A 16,221-nucleotide genomic window follows, 5' to 3' on the forward strand; every position below is an offset into this window, starting at 1 on the left:
AGAACACTCTTCCAATGAGTGAGACCCAAAGCAAAATGCTAACCTCAGAGTATTTACACCCTTTTTAGAACCAGAGGGCATCACAACCCTTCTGACTCAGTGCTTAATTAGAAATTAACAAAAGGTGCTTCCTACAAGCAAGCGTCCCCTAAGCAAGCTTCCCTTAATGGGCTCCACATGAGGCCTATTAATGGGCTGAGAAGGAAGATCTTATTTTCCATTAATTTTACACCCTCCTAACTTGCCCTTCTAGTTCATTCTCACCCCCATCTCTGATGCCTGGCATCAGAGTACAGTACATCTCTGATAAACTAGCATCACAAGTACATAGAATCTCCTTTAGCTGGATAAGAGTAATAATGTAGTTGGCTTCTGGCTGGGAGAAAGGACAAGGTAAGAGAATCCTCTGCCTGGCACTTTCTTCCAACTTGACCTTACACACAACATTCTCCTCCTCTAACTCTTTCCTGAAATTCTCCTCCCCTGTTTTCTGGAATGAGGTCTTGGCTTCAGGAGAGGAATTACCAGGGATAGAGGTATCTGTGCGGCAGTCATAGAGTGTCCCCAGATACAAAGGACAACCGAGAGCTGGGATCTGCATTGTCTTCTCCAAGTTCATTGTGTCTGATGTTCTTTCCCTGGAATTTTCCTATGGAAGAAAATTGAGATTTGAGAAAGTTGTCTGTAAACTCATGGCCTAGCCTGCTGTCACAGAGAAATTCCCTATTCCTCCTTCTAGGCTCCACCTATCTCTGATAATCAAGAGCCCTTCAGGGAGATTGAGGATATTCTAGAGTAGAATGACATCATTATTTTGGAGGGCAACAAAGGAGCCAGACCCAAGGAATTGTTTCTCTTTCTAGATTAAAGTTTATTAACCTTTATTTGTTTTGTAGACCCTTAGGTAGTCTGGTGAAGCCTTTGCACCCTTCTCAGAATGATGCATTTAAATGCATAAAATATATAGGATTACAAAGGAAACCAATTATTTAGGGACCACAGGTTAAGAACCCCAGAATGAGAGAAACATTGATCAAACTAGGTCAGAGGATGCTGGTAGCAGTAGACAATAATCAGGAAAAATAGCTCAGATGTTTTACTGTCATCCCAATTGCACAAGATGGAATCTTTGACATACCTATCTGCCTTACTTTTGTGTGTTATTTCTGAGTTTATATTTTATTTTCCTTTATTAATAAACATTGATGCTTAAAGACAAGGTAGCTGTAGTAGTGCAAGGAAAAGAGGACATGGGTGCTAGATGCAAGTACCAAGATAAAGTGGAATTTACAAAGAAGGAAGGAAGGAAGTGTAAGTAAGGTTTAGTGTAAGTAAGGTAGATTTTAGTGTGTGTAAAGTGGATTTGTTATTATTTCTTAGAGTTCAGTTTCCCAGGACCCATAGCCATCACAATCTCTTCTTCCCAGGTATTAGATATGAGTTCCCACAATTATAGTTCAAAAAATCTCCATCATGCTTGTGCATTATATAATGATAAATGATGTAAACATCCATTGCAGCTGCGCAGTGAGATATAGGCATGAGGTGATGTAAACTTGTGAGACTATTGCTGGCAATATGCCTTCTTTGTCTGTTGCCCCTATAAAGCAAGTGGAAAGTGGTCAGTAAATAGGGAACCTTAGGGTTGAATGCACAAATGCTGTGTGTGCCTCACTTGGCCCCATTGAGGCTTAGGGGGAACCTTAGGGTTGAATGTACAAGATGGATTGTTTTGTGCCTTGATCATCCCCCATCAAGGCTTGGGGGGGAATCTGTGTTTGCCTCAGCCAGACCCCACTGAGACTTGAGGAGATTTAGGGGATGTACAGTTGTGCCTGTTTTGACTGACCCCATGTAGACATAGGGGTAGTTGCTCCCCCTTCTCACTGGCCCCTGTGAGAATAGTGATTAGAGAATACTGTAGGAACTTGTGCCCCATCATCAGCAATTCTATTCTGAGAAAACTAGACTAGAATAAAGTAAGATTATTAATCCCTTTTCAGTGTCTTTCCTGTCTTACCAGATCAAGAGTGAACTTGTGCTAGCAGCCCTCCTGTTTATCTGTTTTACAGGAACGAAGGAAGGAACGAACGAACGAATGAATGAATGAATGAATGAATGAAATAATGAAGGAACGAAGGAAGGGAGAAAAGGGAGGAAGGAAGGAAGGAAGGAGAAAAAAGAAAAAAAAAAGAAAGAAGGCAATTCAAGGTAGAAGCAGATTTTTCTCTAATCTAGGGAACCAAGTAAGTTTAGGAACCAAGAAGGTCAGGAAGTCTGGTGCTTTCTTTGACTTGGGATTTGGAGATCAGCAAAGCTTTAACATTTAGGGTCAAAGACCAAGTTCTCTGGTTGAGATCAAATATAAAAGTCTCCATTTGGCTTTAATGCCCTTCATAACCTGGCTACTTCCTACCTTTTCAATCATCTTACTTCCTCCCTCATACACCACAGTCTGGTGATTGCTAATAGTTAGCATTTATACAGCATTCTAAGACATTTTACAAATACTATCTAATTTTATCTTCACAGCAGCCCTGGTGCTATCGTTATTCCCCTTTTACAGATGGAGACAGTGAGGCAGACAGAACTTAAGCAGCTTGCCTGGGGTCACAAAGCTAGTAAGTGTCAGAGGCCAGTTTTAATCTCAGGTCTTCCTGAATCCAGGTCAGTGCTTTTATCCACTAAGTCATCTACTTTCAGCGGCAATGCACCCCTTGCTATTTTTCAGTTTGATCTTCTCCATCTACAACATCCCATCTCCCATTTCCAAGCCTTTGTACGTGCTGTTACTCTTGCCTGGAATGCACTTTCTGTTCACAACCTTGACCTTGTGGAATCTCTGACTTCTTTCAAAGTTTAGCTCAGGTCCTACTTCCTATAGGAAGCCTATCCTGATTCCCCTTGCTTGTGAGTGCTTCTCATGAAATACTTTATACCTATTTTGTATTTAATTTTCGGAAGAGTTTATTTCCCACCAAAGAATGTCTGCTCTTTGAGAGCAGAGACCAGTTCTGATTCAGAGACCTGGGTAATGTTACTCCTTTATTCAAAAGTTTTCATTTCATGCTGAAATGGCCAGTTAGAGAAAAAAATGACCCCAAACCCAAGTCAATTATTCTGAGCATCATTTTATTGAGCTGGCCAGCGACAGTCTCCCAAGGAAACCTTAGGAGAGCTGCCCCGACCATCAGGAAAGGGGGAATTTTTAAAGTAAAAAAACATAAAATGGGTGTGGGGAGTAAAGTTAGTTTGACAGTGGTAGATAAACAGGTCCATTATAGCCAAGCCTTGATCTGGACAGTTGTATAGCCCTACCCTGACTTATCAGGGGTCCCAGACGTCCGTGTCCTGCCCTGGGTCATTCTGACATCTTATCAGGAAGTACAGCAAGGTCTGTCTTTCTATCATATCGCAACAGAGGGGCCCCTGGCTAGGCATGTACAAGTTCAGGAAGAATTCAGTAATTTTCCAAACTTGTTATATACAGGGGCTTAGTATATGAGGCCATGGACATTTCAATGCCTACCAATTAAAGTCCGAACCTCTCTGCTCACCTTCAAACCTTCTACTATCTGGTGCTACCTCACCATCATAGCATTATCTCCTGGGGCACCTTTCTATGGACTCTATGCTCTAGACAAGCTACCCAACTCTTCACGTGCTCTCACCCTGTGTCTTTGCTCAGACTGTTCCCCATCCCAGTAAGAGTTTGCTTTCCTTCTCTGCCTCTTAAATTTCCACCAATCTTTTAATGCCCAAGTGAAATATCCACTCTAGTAAGCCTCCTTGAATTCCCTTAGTCAGAGAAGACCTTCTCCAGCAAACACTCTGTATGTGTGATATATAGATATATACATATCTATACAATAGATATATGTATGCATATATACATGTATAGACATATAAATGGACAGCCCAATGGAGGCCATGGAGTATGTATATCTGTATATGTGTGTGTGTGTAAATTATATGTGTTTACATGTATATATATAAACACATAGATTCAAATGCATAATATATATTTTTCCTGTACCTATTGCGTACAATTATATATTTGATATATATATGTATAATATAGATGTTGCATCATGGAGCTCACAGGGCTGATTTCCTAGAGAATTTCAAGTTTTATTTTTAAGGGGAAAAATCTGCTTTTCAGATATGGAATCTTAGCTGTCTGTGAGGGAGAAAATAGGAATCAGGAATCATTTATTGACTACTTGATGAGCTGAAAATGTAGAAATCCCCCCAATCACCTGGTAACCTAATAGTGGAAAGGAAGGAAAAATGAAAATAGAGCAAATTATGTAAAGTAGATGATCTTATCCCCTGTTTTCATAAATTTTTGTTGTCCTTAGATAATAGACACTTTCAGAGTGGTCCCAATGGTTACTTTATCTCTGCAGTTTTATCCAAAAGGACCTTTTTCACAATTGTAAAATTACTTGGTTACCTCCCCTAGTCTCCATCCCTTGAACAGGGAATGTCTTGTCATCCTGCTACAGATCCTGCCAGGTGCATGGCAAATATTCCTTCAGAAGCCCTCTTCTTCTGCTTGCATGATTCCTGCTTTCTCTACTCCACTCTTTCTTTGACCCATAGTAGTCAGATTCCTGATGATGGGTCTTCCAAAACATATCATTCCTCTCCAGTGATTAAGAGAATCTGCCACAACTGTTCCAAAACTGTTTTCCTTCTTTTCCCCCTACATAATTAATAATAATTAATATCTGGCATTTAGCTATTCTTCTCCAGAGAAAGACTTGATGGATGGAGTCTAAGTGTAGATCAAAGCATACTTTTTCTTTGCTTTCTTTATTTTTCTTGGGTTTTTTGTCTGTTTTTTCTTTCCAGTGACATAACTAGTATGGAAATATGTTTTGCATGAGTGCAAATATATAACCTACATCAAATTTTTTGCCTTCTCAATGGAGGGTGTGGGTGGGAGGACAAGAGAGGACTCAACATTTTTGAAAAAAACAAATGTTATGACTATTATGGATATGTTTTGCATGACTACAAATGTATAACCTATGTTGAATCTCTTGCCTTCTCAAGTGGGGTGGGAGAGGTGAAGAGGGAGGAAATGAGAGAATTTGGAACTCAAAGTATTAAAAGTGAATGTTAAAAATTGTTTTCACATGCAACTGGGGAAAAATAAAATAATAAATAAAGGGAAACAAGAAAAGCAGATGTTAAAAACAATTTCTATATGTAATTGGGGAAGAATTTTTACATCATTGGGGGGGGGAAAGAATATCTAGCATTTATATAGTGCTTTAAGCTTTACAAAGCACTTTATGTTAGTTCACTTGGTTCCAATAACTGCTCTGTTGAGTAGGTATTATTATTACTATTCCCATCTCATAGATGGTAAAGTGAGGCCAACAGGTTCAAATGACTTGGTGAGGATAGAACTGCTAGAAAGTGCCTGAGATGGGACTCAAACTCAGATCTTCCTCTCCACAAGGTCTAGCTGCCTCTATGGCTCAAGAGGCAGGGTAGTGTAGTGGAGAGAGAACTGGTCTAGCAGTCAGGAAGACCTTGGTTCAAGCCCCTGACATATTCTTCCTCTGGGATCCTGGGCAAGCCACCTAACTACTCAATGCCCATAGACACTCTCTGAGACTGTTAAGTTGGGGTGGCCAGGGAACTCCCTATGTGGAGCTTGGCACACCCATGAAAGCCCAGGTTTGATCACGAACTAAAAACTCCACATCCCAAATCTATGATTGATTCTTTCCATTCTGAAAACACTCTAGTTAATTAGAATGCCCTTCTCTCAATGGGTGCTCCCCCTTCAGAATCCACTGCCTCTGGGAGATATCATTCAATATTCCTCTTATTCAATAATCTATTTAGTTTAGATTTGCCCCCAAGGAAGAAAATAGCCAGACTTACCCTAACTTTGTCTTCAGAGAAACAGGTCCCCTCCAAGTGGAGAAATGGATTGGATCGTAGCAGCCGTCACCCTGCCCTGGTTGTCCTCTTCAGTCTTATCCTGGCAAACACTGAGAAACTTCTCAGTTCAATGAAACACACTAGAGAATTTTCCAGCTTCTTGGTTCTGTTGCTCATAGGGTCACAGATTTAAAGCAGGAAGGGAACCTTAGAGATCATTTCATCAGGGGGAAACTGAGGCCCAGAAAAGTTAAATGAGTTTCCTAGTGTCACCCAGGCAGGAAATGTCAGAGAGAGGATCCGAACCTAGGTCCTATGACTCCCATGTTCTTTTCACCACACCATAACAATTTCCTGCCCTTGACTGGTCCTCAGGGTTAAGCAGTATTTGTGCCTAACAAATCTCTTCTTCACACTGTCTCTTGCTAACACAGTCCACTTCAAAAAAGCAATTTTGACTTCACCATCCAGAAAGAGAATGTTGATATTCCTAGAAAAAAACAAAAAATCTTCAAAACCGTTTCCAGCCTTGGGATGTTCAGGGCTGTTGCACAGATCTCTTCTTAAATTTTATATGAAATGAAAGCAATGCATTCTGATCTTCTATCAGCTGCCTTTAAACAGGAAATATCTTTGTAATGTCAGGAAATTCCCTCCAAGAGGAAGGGCGTTACAAAAATAGTTTCCTTTTCAGATTTGTTTTATTTTCCTGCCCTAGGTAAAGCAAGACATATTTTTAGTACTTTCTAAAACAAAAACAGATTCAGAGTTTAACTAACCTTGGGAAGACAGATCTATGAAGTTATATTTTCCCTGTATTCCCTGGACCAAAGTGCCAGACTGGGAGGAATTGTGCTCCTGCCCCCAATGGGGGGTGATCTATGAGATTTAACCACTAATATGAGACTGAGATTATTTCTGTTTCAATTTAACCATGAACCTTTTTTGGGAGGGGGCCTTGGGGGTATTATTTGATCTTGCCCAGGCTGAAAATACCACTGCTATTTACCTGAGTAGCACCAAAGTTCTAACCTGCTCCTTTTTTTCCCTAACTGGGGCCCTTTTACCCTTTCTCAGGCAGCCTGGTGGCCCAGTTCTTTTCAGGGGACTCACTCTACTGGTGCTGAACTTCATGTGCTAGCCCACCAACTCTAATTCTTCTGTAGGTCAGGACTCCTGAACTCAAGCAATCCACCAGCCTTAGCTTCTAGAGAAGAGATTATAGACATGCACCCCTCACCCCCAACTAATAACCATGAAGCTTAAAGTGTGTGGCATAGGTGGGGGTGAAAGGTTTGGGGGGTAGATTTATTTTGAAAGAATATATGATCTAGATATAGCCACCTCAGTCCTTTGCAGAGGTAGAAGGCCCACAAGTGTTATACACTGCTAATGTTTTCCAATGTAATGATCAGTTAGGATGATTTTTTTTTTCCTCTTCCTTTTTTGTCTTTAAAAAATTGGCTGACTCTCTACAATGGGGAGGAAGAAGGATACTGGGAAAAACTATGGGGATTTTTAAAAACAAAAGAAATCAATAAAAACACTTAAAAAAATAAGAAACAACATAGGTTTAGGATAGTAACTAAAGCCTTGTGGACAAAATTTCTATCTCTGGCAATGTGTTCATCAACCTCATCATCTGATTCTGCGTGTATATCCCAGGAAAGTTCACTGCCAAAATAATTGACCTTATCCACAGCATTCAAGATTTCTCCATTTGCTGTAAGCAGTGGTTCTTTGTATGGATACCAGTTCTCTGGCTGGTAGAGGACTTGTGTTTTCTTGCTGTTAATTGTCACAACAACATTAGCACATGCAGCAGAGAATGGATCCATACTTTGTTGCATCTCAGGATCAGGGGCTTCATTGAATACACAAACATTTACAAACAAAAAGTCTCACACTAACTGATGGAATCCTAATAAAGCTGCCCCCAGCCCTAATAGTCTAACTTCCTCATGGGCCTCATTGAACAATAGGCATGTCCTGATCTGACCGTACAATCTGGCTTTAATGACATGACAGACCCCCAGACTCAATACAGTCACTGCCTCTGGCTAGCCTCTGCCCCCAAATCCAATGTTTAAAGAGGCCTGTCCACGCTCTCAACCACACCCACACCATCCATTTAGCCCAAGGCAGGACCACAATATCTAACTACCCATTTTGACCAGAAAAGAACCACAAAAGCTAGCCAATCAGAAAACAGCACCAGCAGGATGTGTAGGCCAGGGTGCTGGATCACCAGCCCATAGAAGGGGCTTCCCCTAAGATAGCGTCTATGCAGTAATGGTGAAGAACTAACTTAGAGTAAATTATGACATAGAGAGGCTTATTATAATATCAGTATCATACATAAATGCCACCCCATTTAGGTTTTTCTGTATGCATTGTGTATGTACAGTTCCACTGAGGCTGGGACCATACTCCTATTTCCTAATTCCTTAACAACTCTGTCTTGCTTTTTAAATTAAATTTTATGTTTATTTTTAATTTATATCATTCATTTCCATAAGATTTTGAATAACAAATTTTCTCCATCTTTCCCTTACCCACTACCCCAAAACAGCAATCCCACTGTATTACACCATCCTCCAATCTGCTCTCTCCTATATCCTCCTCCATCCTATTTCTGACTTTCTGGTACACCAAAATAGATCTCCGGGGAGGCTAGGATCTGGCATCAGACACTTAACACACATACACACACACACACATAAAACCAGCCGTGTGACCATGGGCAAGTCACTTAACCCCAATTGGCCTCCAAAGGAAAAAAAAGCAAAAAAAAGATAGATCTCCATACCCCAGTGCCTGTATATCTTATTTCCCAGGTGCATGTGAATAATAATAATAATAATTTTTTAAACATTTGATTTAAAAATTTTGAATTCCAGATTCTTTCCCTTCCTCCCTCATCACCCACCTTTACTGGGAAGATAAGCAATTCAGTATAGGTTGTACATGTGTAGTTACGCAAAACATTTCCATAGTGGATATATTGTGAAAGACTGACTATATTTCCCTCCATCCTGTCGTGCCACCCACTTGTTCTCTACTTTGACCCTGCCCTTTTCAAAAGTGTGTACTTCTAACTACCCTCCCCCTCAACCTGCCCTCCCCTCCATCACCCCCCTCGCATCCCCTGCCCCCATACTCTTCTGTAGGGCAAGATACCTAATTTAGTGTGTATATCATTCCTACCCTAAGCAAAATTCAATGAGAATAAGGTTGAACCATTCCCTTTTGCCTTCCTCTTATTGCCCTCAATTGTAACAGTTATCCCTTGCCTCTTATATGTGAGATAACTTACCCCCTTTGGTCTCTCCCCATCTCCTCTCAATATATTCCTCTCTCACCTCTCAATTTCACCTTTTAAATATTATCGCTTCCTATTCAATTGATCCTGTGCCCTCTGTGTATGTATACCTATGTATATGTACATATATGTACACACATTCACATATGTATTCATATGCACACATACCCTCCTATATAGACATATATATGTAAGTATACATTATATATACCCGCATTTATATTCCCTTTGACTATCTTCATACTGAGAAAGTTTCATAAGTTACAATTATCATTTTTCCATGTAGGCATGTAAATAGTTCAACTTTGATAAGTTCCTTATGATTTTTTTCCCTGTTTACCTTCTCATGTTTCTCTTGCTTCTTGCATCTGAATGTCAGATTTTCTATTCAACTCTGGTTTTTTCATCAAGAATGCTTGAAAGTCCTCTATTTCATTGAATGAGCATATTTTCCCCTGAAACATGATACTCAGTTTTGCTGGGTAGGTGATTCTTGGTTTTAATCCCAGTTCTTTTTACCTCTAGAATATCATATTCCAAGCCCTTCGATCCCTTAGTGTAAAAGCTGCTAGATCCTGTGTTATACTGATAGTGTTTCCCCAATATTGAAATTGTTTCTTCTTGGCTGCTTGTAATATTTTCTCCTTGATCTGGGAAAGCTGGAACCTGGCTATAATATTCCTAGGAGTTTTCTTTTGGGGATATTTTTCAAGAGGTAAATAGTGAATTCTTCCAACCTCTATTTTGCCCTCTTGTTCTAAAACATCAGGGCAATTTTCCTTGAGAATTTCTTGAGGATGATTTCTAGGTCCTTTTTTTGATTGTGGCTTTCAGGTAGTCCAATAATTTTTAGATTATCTCTCCTGGATCTATTTTCCAGGTCAGTGGTTTTTCCAATGAGATATTTCACATTGCCTTCTATTTTTTCATTTCTTTGTATCTGCTTAAAAGTGTCTTGATTTCTCATAAAGTCACTAGCTTCCATTTGCTCCGATCTAATTCTGAATGAATGATTCTCTTCAGTGAGCTTTTGAAATTATTTTTCCATCTGGCAAATTTGGCTTTTTAAGGCATTCTTCTCCTCATTGGCCTTTTGAGCCTCTTTGGCCATTTGGTTAGTCTATTTTTCAAGGTGTTACTTTCTTCAGTCAGGATTTTGACTCTCTTTTCATAATTTTCTTGCATCATTCTAATTTGTCTACCCAATTTTTCCTTCATTTCTCTTACTTGATTTTCAAAATCCTTGAGCTCCTCCATGGCCTGTAATCAATTCATATGTTTCTTGGAAGTTTTTTGGGAAGGATTTCTGACTTTGTTGTCTTCCTCCTGTTCCATGCTTTGATCCTTTTTGTCCCCAAAAAAGGAATCTAAAGTTAGATTTCTGTGCTTGCTTTGCTTCCTTTGCTTGCTCATGTTGCCACTCAATTACTTGACTTTTGAGCTCTTTGCCACAGTAGAACTCTGTTTCCAGAGGGGAGAGCTTTGTACCAAATCACTGGGGTTTTTGTAGCTGCTGGAGCTATTAGGAGGGCACCATCTTTCTAGCCCCCACAAACTATGGCTCACTGGTCACACACCTCAGGACCACCACCCAAGACCATGATTTAGATCCAAGCAGGTTAAAGCAAAAGCAATTACACTCTGAATGGTCATTTGGCCCCCCTACAATCTGCAGGCTGGACTGTGCCTCTGTCCCATCCCCCAGTTCCAACAGAGTTCTACACAGACCTTGTACTTTTTCTTTGGCATTTATGGGTTGATATTTCTGGAAACCACCATAGCTGCTGGTGATTCACTCTCCCGAATTCTGCTCTAGCCACTGCTGGTCCGGGCTACCCTGGGGCTAAAACCATAGGATTATGTGGGGCTGGGCTCAGCTCACAGCATGCTATAATGGACCCTTCCTGCTGCCCTGCCAGACTGCCCTCAGTGGGAGATTTGTTTCTCTTTATCACTTTGTGGGTTCTGTAGCTATAAAATTTGTTTAGAGTCATATTTTATAGGTATTTGAGGTGGATTTGGGGGGAGCTCACAGAGTTTTTCTGCTTCTATGCTGCCATCTTGGGTCCACCCCCTGTAGCCTTTTCAAATAAAACGATTACCAGCTGACCTTGATGCCATTTTTGTCCTCCTTAAGGGTATCTGACAAAATTACTGAAATACCTTTCTAAAAAAAGGATGGGAACAAGCACATAGCCCTGCTTCACCCCACTGATAACTGGGAAAGTGTGAGAACATCATCCTTTATCCAGTACCCATGCAAGCATGCTGTCATGAAACTGTCATGTAATACTGATGAAGTTCTCCAGGCAGCCAGATTTCACCATGATCTTCCACATGTCCTTGAGAATAATTGTATCAAAGGCTTTGGTTAGATCAACAAAAGTTGTTCACAAACCTGTGTTCTGCTCCTGGCATTTTTCCTGGAATTGTTGGGCAGCAAACATCTTATGGACCATTCCTCTGCCCTTTTGGAAACCGCAGTGGCTCTTGGGTAGATGACCATCTTCTAGGTGAAGGATCAGCCTATTAAGGAGAAATCTAGCAAGAATCTTGCCAGCAAAGACTAAGAGAGGGACTTCCCCCCTCTGTCATTGTCACAGGGCAACTTATTTTCTTTTTCTTTGTAGAGATGGACAATGGATGCATCCTTGAACTCCTTGGGATAACCTCCTCTTGTAATATGACCTGTAGGATTTCAGTGAGCTTTTTTATGAGCAGTGGACCCCTTCCTTATAAATCTCAGCTGGAATAGAATCAGCACTAGATGCTTTGTCTCATGAGAGGAGCCTAATGGCCTGCAAAAACTCTTCTTCACTTGGAAGTTCAGCTAGAGAGGGTTTGATTTCAGCCTGAGGTATATGGTCAATGGCTTCAGCATTGGTTGAGGATGGTCTGTTGATAACCCTATGGGAGTGTTCAGCCCTTCTCTCCAGGATCAGGTTCTTATTACTAATCAATATGGCTCACTCTGGGCTGAATAGTTGAGATGCATCATCGATCTTTGGCTCATCAATTGCCTTCAGGACATGAAAAAAGTGCTTTGGATTGTCACTATCAGCATAAAACTGAATCTAATTTTCCCATTCCTCTAGCAGATATCTTCACCTGCTGGGAGTAGACATCCCCTAAATCACTGATGGGTGTGAAGCCCATGTCTAAGGGAGCTAGATGACCTGAAAGATAAAGTAATCTAAATATGAATTTAACCTGAATATTGGCACCTGTGTAAAAAATCTTATGAGAAAACATATGTATAAGCAATTATCTAGAACCTTATCACTAAATTATATAATCATTATCATGGATTTGAAGGTTGGGGGAAAATATTTTAAAATTTAGGGGAATGAGAGGTGGACAGGTAGCACAGCGAGTAAGAGCACCGGCCCCAGTGTCGGGATGACCTGGGGATTGAATCCGGGCTCAGACACTTAGCACCCACCCAGAAACACTTGGCCATGCAACCTTGAGCAAGTTACTTAACCCCAATTGCTTTAAAAAAAATTTAGGGGAATGAGTACAGTAGAAAAAAGTGAGGAAGGTGGAATTTTTTTTCAAGTGGGATCAAATGGAGGTTTCTGTCTCCTACAATTATCCAATTATCTACCGTTTTTAGGCTTTTAAGTTTATATATATATATATATATATATATATATATATATATATATATAAAATGATATATATATATAAAATGATCTATATATATATATGTCAGACGTAATAGTTCTGTGAACAAATAAATTTAAATAAAATGAATTTTTATTTTTTCCAAACTGAGACTTCAGATTTATAAGGAGTGCTTTAAAAATACAGATTGTACAAATGTGAAACTTTCCCAAAGCTTCTTTAAAAAAATCAGCATCTGTATATCTTGTCTTTTATATCTGCTCCTTCAGAGTAGCCTTAAATTCCAAGCCCTTATATTCTAATCCTACCCCCTCCCTGCCTCTAACTACTTATTTGGAGGTGGGCTAAAGATAGAGTAATCTTAGGAGTTCTGCATCCAGTAAAAATTGTATGTCTCTGAGTTCAGCCCAGGGTTGAAACTATAAATCAAACAATTCTGGTTGTGAGACAATATTAAAAGAATCTCTCTTTAAAAATGAACTAATTTGTTTATTTTTAGTTTTCACCATTCACTTCCATAAGATTTTGAATTTCAAATTTTCTCCTCATCTTTCCCCGCCTCCCCCACCCCAAGATGGCATGTAATTTGATATAGGCTGTACATATATGTTCATATTGAACCTATTTTCACATTAATCATGTTGTAAAGAAGAATTAAAACCAATGGGAGGACCCATTGGAAAAGAAGAAATAAACAAAAAAGAAAAAAGAGAGCAAATAATATGCTTCAAACTGCATTCAGATTCCATAGTTCTTTTTTCTGGATGTAGACAGCATTTTCCTTCATGAATCCTTTGGAATTGCCTTGGATCCTCACATTGCTAAGAAGAGATAAATCTATCAAAGTTAGTCATTGAACATTGTGGCTATTACTGTGTACAGTGGTTCTGCTCCCTTCACTTAGCATCAGTTCATTCAAGTCTTTCAGGTTTTTCTGAAGTCTGCCTACTCTTTTCTTATACCACAATAGTATTTCATTATAATCATATACCACCACTTGTTCAGCCATTCCCCAATGGTTGGTCATTCCCTTAATTTCCAATTCTTTGCCACCATAAAAAGAACTACAATAAATATTTTTATACATATGGGTCCTTTTCCCATATGTATGATCATTTTGTGATACAGACCTAGAAGTGGTATTGCTGGGTCAAAGGGTATGCAGTTTTATAACCCTTTGGGTATTGTTCCAATTTGCTCTCCAGAAAGGTTGGATCAATTCACAACTCTACAAACAGTGTATTAGTGTCCCAATCTGCCCATATTCACTCCAACATTTATAATTTTCCTTTTAGACAATATAATAGGTATGAGGTGGAACCTCAGTATTGTTTTAATTTTAATTTCTCCAATCAATAGTGAGTTACAATATTTTCTCATATGGATATAGATAGCTTTGATTATTTCATGTGAAAATGATCATATCTTTTGATCATTTATCATTTGGGGAATGAGCCTTATTTTTATGGATTTGACTCAGTTCTCTATATGTTTGAGAAAGGAGGTCATTATTGAGAAGATTGTTTCAAAATTTTTTTCACACTTACTATTGCTAACTGTATTTCCCTCCATCATATTTTCCCCTCATTTATTCTATTCTCTCTCTCCTTTCACCTTGTCCCTTCACAAGGGTGTTTTGCTTCTGACTACCCCCTCCTCCAATCTGTAATCTTGGTGTTAATCATACACACAAACAGCAGAAAATGGATCCATACTTTTTTGCAACTCAACATTAGGGCCTAGATTGAGTGCACAAATATTTGCAAACAAAAAGTCTCGCACCAACTGATGGAATTCTAATAAAGCTGCCCCCCCACTCCAATTTACTAACTTCCTCATGGTCTTCACTGAACAACAGGCATGTCCTGATTTGACCACACAAGCTAGCTTTGTATCAACACTGCCTCTTCTCTTATTTCCTTCCCCTCCTAATTTCCTTTAGGGTAAGGTAGATTTATATACCCAGTTGCATGTGTATATGTTATTCCCTCTTTGAGCCAATTCTGATGACAGTAAGGTTCACTCACTCCCCCTCATCTTCCTCTTCTTCCCTTTCACTGTAAAATCTTTTTCTTGCCTCTTTTATGTGAGATAATTTACCCCATTCTATCTCTCCCTTTCTCTTTTTCCCTGTACATTCCTCTCTCACCCCTTAATTTTATTTTTTGGATATTATCCCTCCATATTCAACTCACTCTTCTGCCCTCTTGTTTACACATACTCCTTCTAACTACCTTAATAATGAGAAAAGTTTTATGAGTTACACATATCATCTTCCCATACAGGAAGGCAAATTGTTTAACCTTATTAAGTCCCTTATGATTTCCCTTTCTTGTTTACCTTTTTATGCTTCTCTTGAGTCTTGTATTTGAAAGTCAAATATTCTATTCAGCTCTGGTCTTTTCATCAAAAATACTTGAAAGTCCAATATCTCCTTGAATGTCCATTTTTTTTCTCCTGAAAGATTGTACTCAGTTTTTCTGGGTAGGTGATTCTCATTTGTAATACTAGCTCCTTTGCCCTCCAGATTATCATATTTCAAGTCCTCTAATCCTTTAAGGTAGAATCTACTAAATCTGTTATCCTCACTGTGGCTCCACCATAATTGAATTGTTTCTGGCTACATGTAATATTTTCTCCTTGACCTGGGAACTCTGGAATTTGACTATAATGTTCCTGGCAATTCTAATTTTGGGATCTCTTTCAGGGGATGATCAGTGAATTCTTTCAATTTCTATTTTACACTCTGTTTCTAGAATCCCAGAGCAGTTTTCCTGGATAATTACTTGAAAGAAAATGTCTAAGCTCTTTTTTTGATCATGGTTTGCAGGTAGTCCAATAATTTTTAAATTATCTCTCCTAAATCTATAGTCCAGGTCAGCTTTTTTTCCAATGAGATATTTCATATTGTCTTCTATTTTTTCGTTCTTTTAGTTTTGCTTTATTGTTTCTTGATTTCTCAAAAAAATCATTAGCTTCCATTTGTTCCATTCTAATTTTTAAGGAATTATTTTCTTCAGTGAGCTTTTGGATCTCCTTTTCCATTTGACCAAATATTCTTTTTAAGGCATTCTCCTTATTTGCTTTTTGCACTTCATTGGCTTAATTTGTTTTATAAGTTGTTATTTTTTCTGTATTTTTTGTGTCTCCTTGTAGCGGCAAGCACCCCAAGCGTCCTCAGGGTTTGCAGCTACCACAGGTTCTTGGATCTGCCTTGTTAAAGGAAAGCAACTCAAAATGGGTTAACAAGCTTACTTTAATCAGTCAGACATATATCGTTTACCTTGTTCAGGAGAAAAGGTCATCACCCTGAACCTCAAAGTATACAGGTATAATTATCAAGACAGAAACATCAAGTAGACAGATTT

General features: G+C 39.1%; 3 protein-coding genes and 1 long non-coding RNA gene across 8 annotated transcripts in view; 2 read left to right on the top strand and 2 right to left on the bottom strand.

Annotated features, from left to right (window-relative positions):
• The window catches only part of LOC138157620 (stonustoxin subunit alpha-like), a 29,304-nt gene extending 22,574 nt beyond the window's left edge, over positions 1-6,730 (bottom strand). Inside the window, exons 1-2 of one of the 2 annotated variants that reach the window (XM_069083254.1) lie at positions 5,905-6,727; positions 526-649 (exon numbers count right to left, since the gene is read on the bottom strand). In XM_069083254.1, the coding sequence (XP_068939355.1) occupies positions 526-619 (94 nt within the window). In that variant the 5' untranslated portion in view covers positions 620-649; positions 5,905-6,727. Of the gene's footprint in view, positions 1-525; positions 650-5,904 lie in introns of both variants that reach the window. The other variant, XM_069083263.1, reaches the window with a different exon arrangement.
• LOC138157655 (stonustoxin subunit alpha-like) overlaps positions 1-16,221 on the bottom strand; it is a 361,938-nt gene that overhangs the window by 227,313 nt on the left and 118,404 nt on the right. The window lies entirely within an intron of this gene.
• The window catches only part of LOC138157633 (stonustoxin subunit alpha-like), a 146,266-nt gene that overhangs the window by 61,367 nt on the left and 68,678 nt on the right, over positions 1-16,221 (top strand). The gene's annotated exons all lie outside the window — the stretch shown is intronic.
• Positions 1-16,221, top strand: part of LOC138157650 (uncharacterized) — a 43,715-nt gene that overhangs the window by 1,366 nt on the left and 26,128 nt on the right. The gene's annotated exons all lie outside the window — the stretch shown is intronic.

The sequence above is a fragment of the Petaurus breviceps genome, unplaced genomic scaffold (assembly GCF_028583685.1).
Source record: "Petaurus breviceps papuanus isolate PSGF00001 unplaced genomic scaffold, PetGlider_PUasm1.0 115, whole genome shotgun sequence".
NCBI lineage: Eukaryota > Metazoa > Chordata > Mammalia > Diprotodontia > Petauridae > Petaurus > Petaurus breviceps.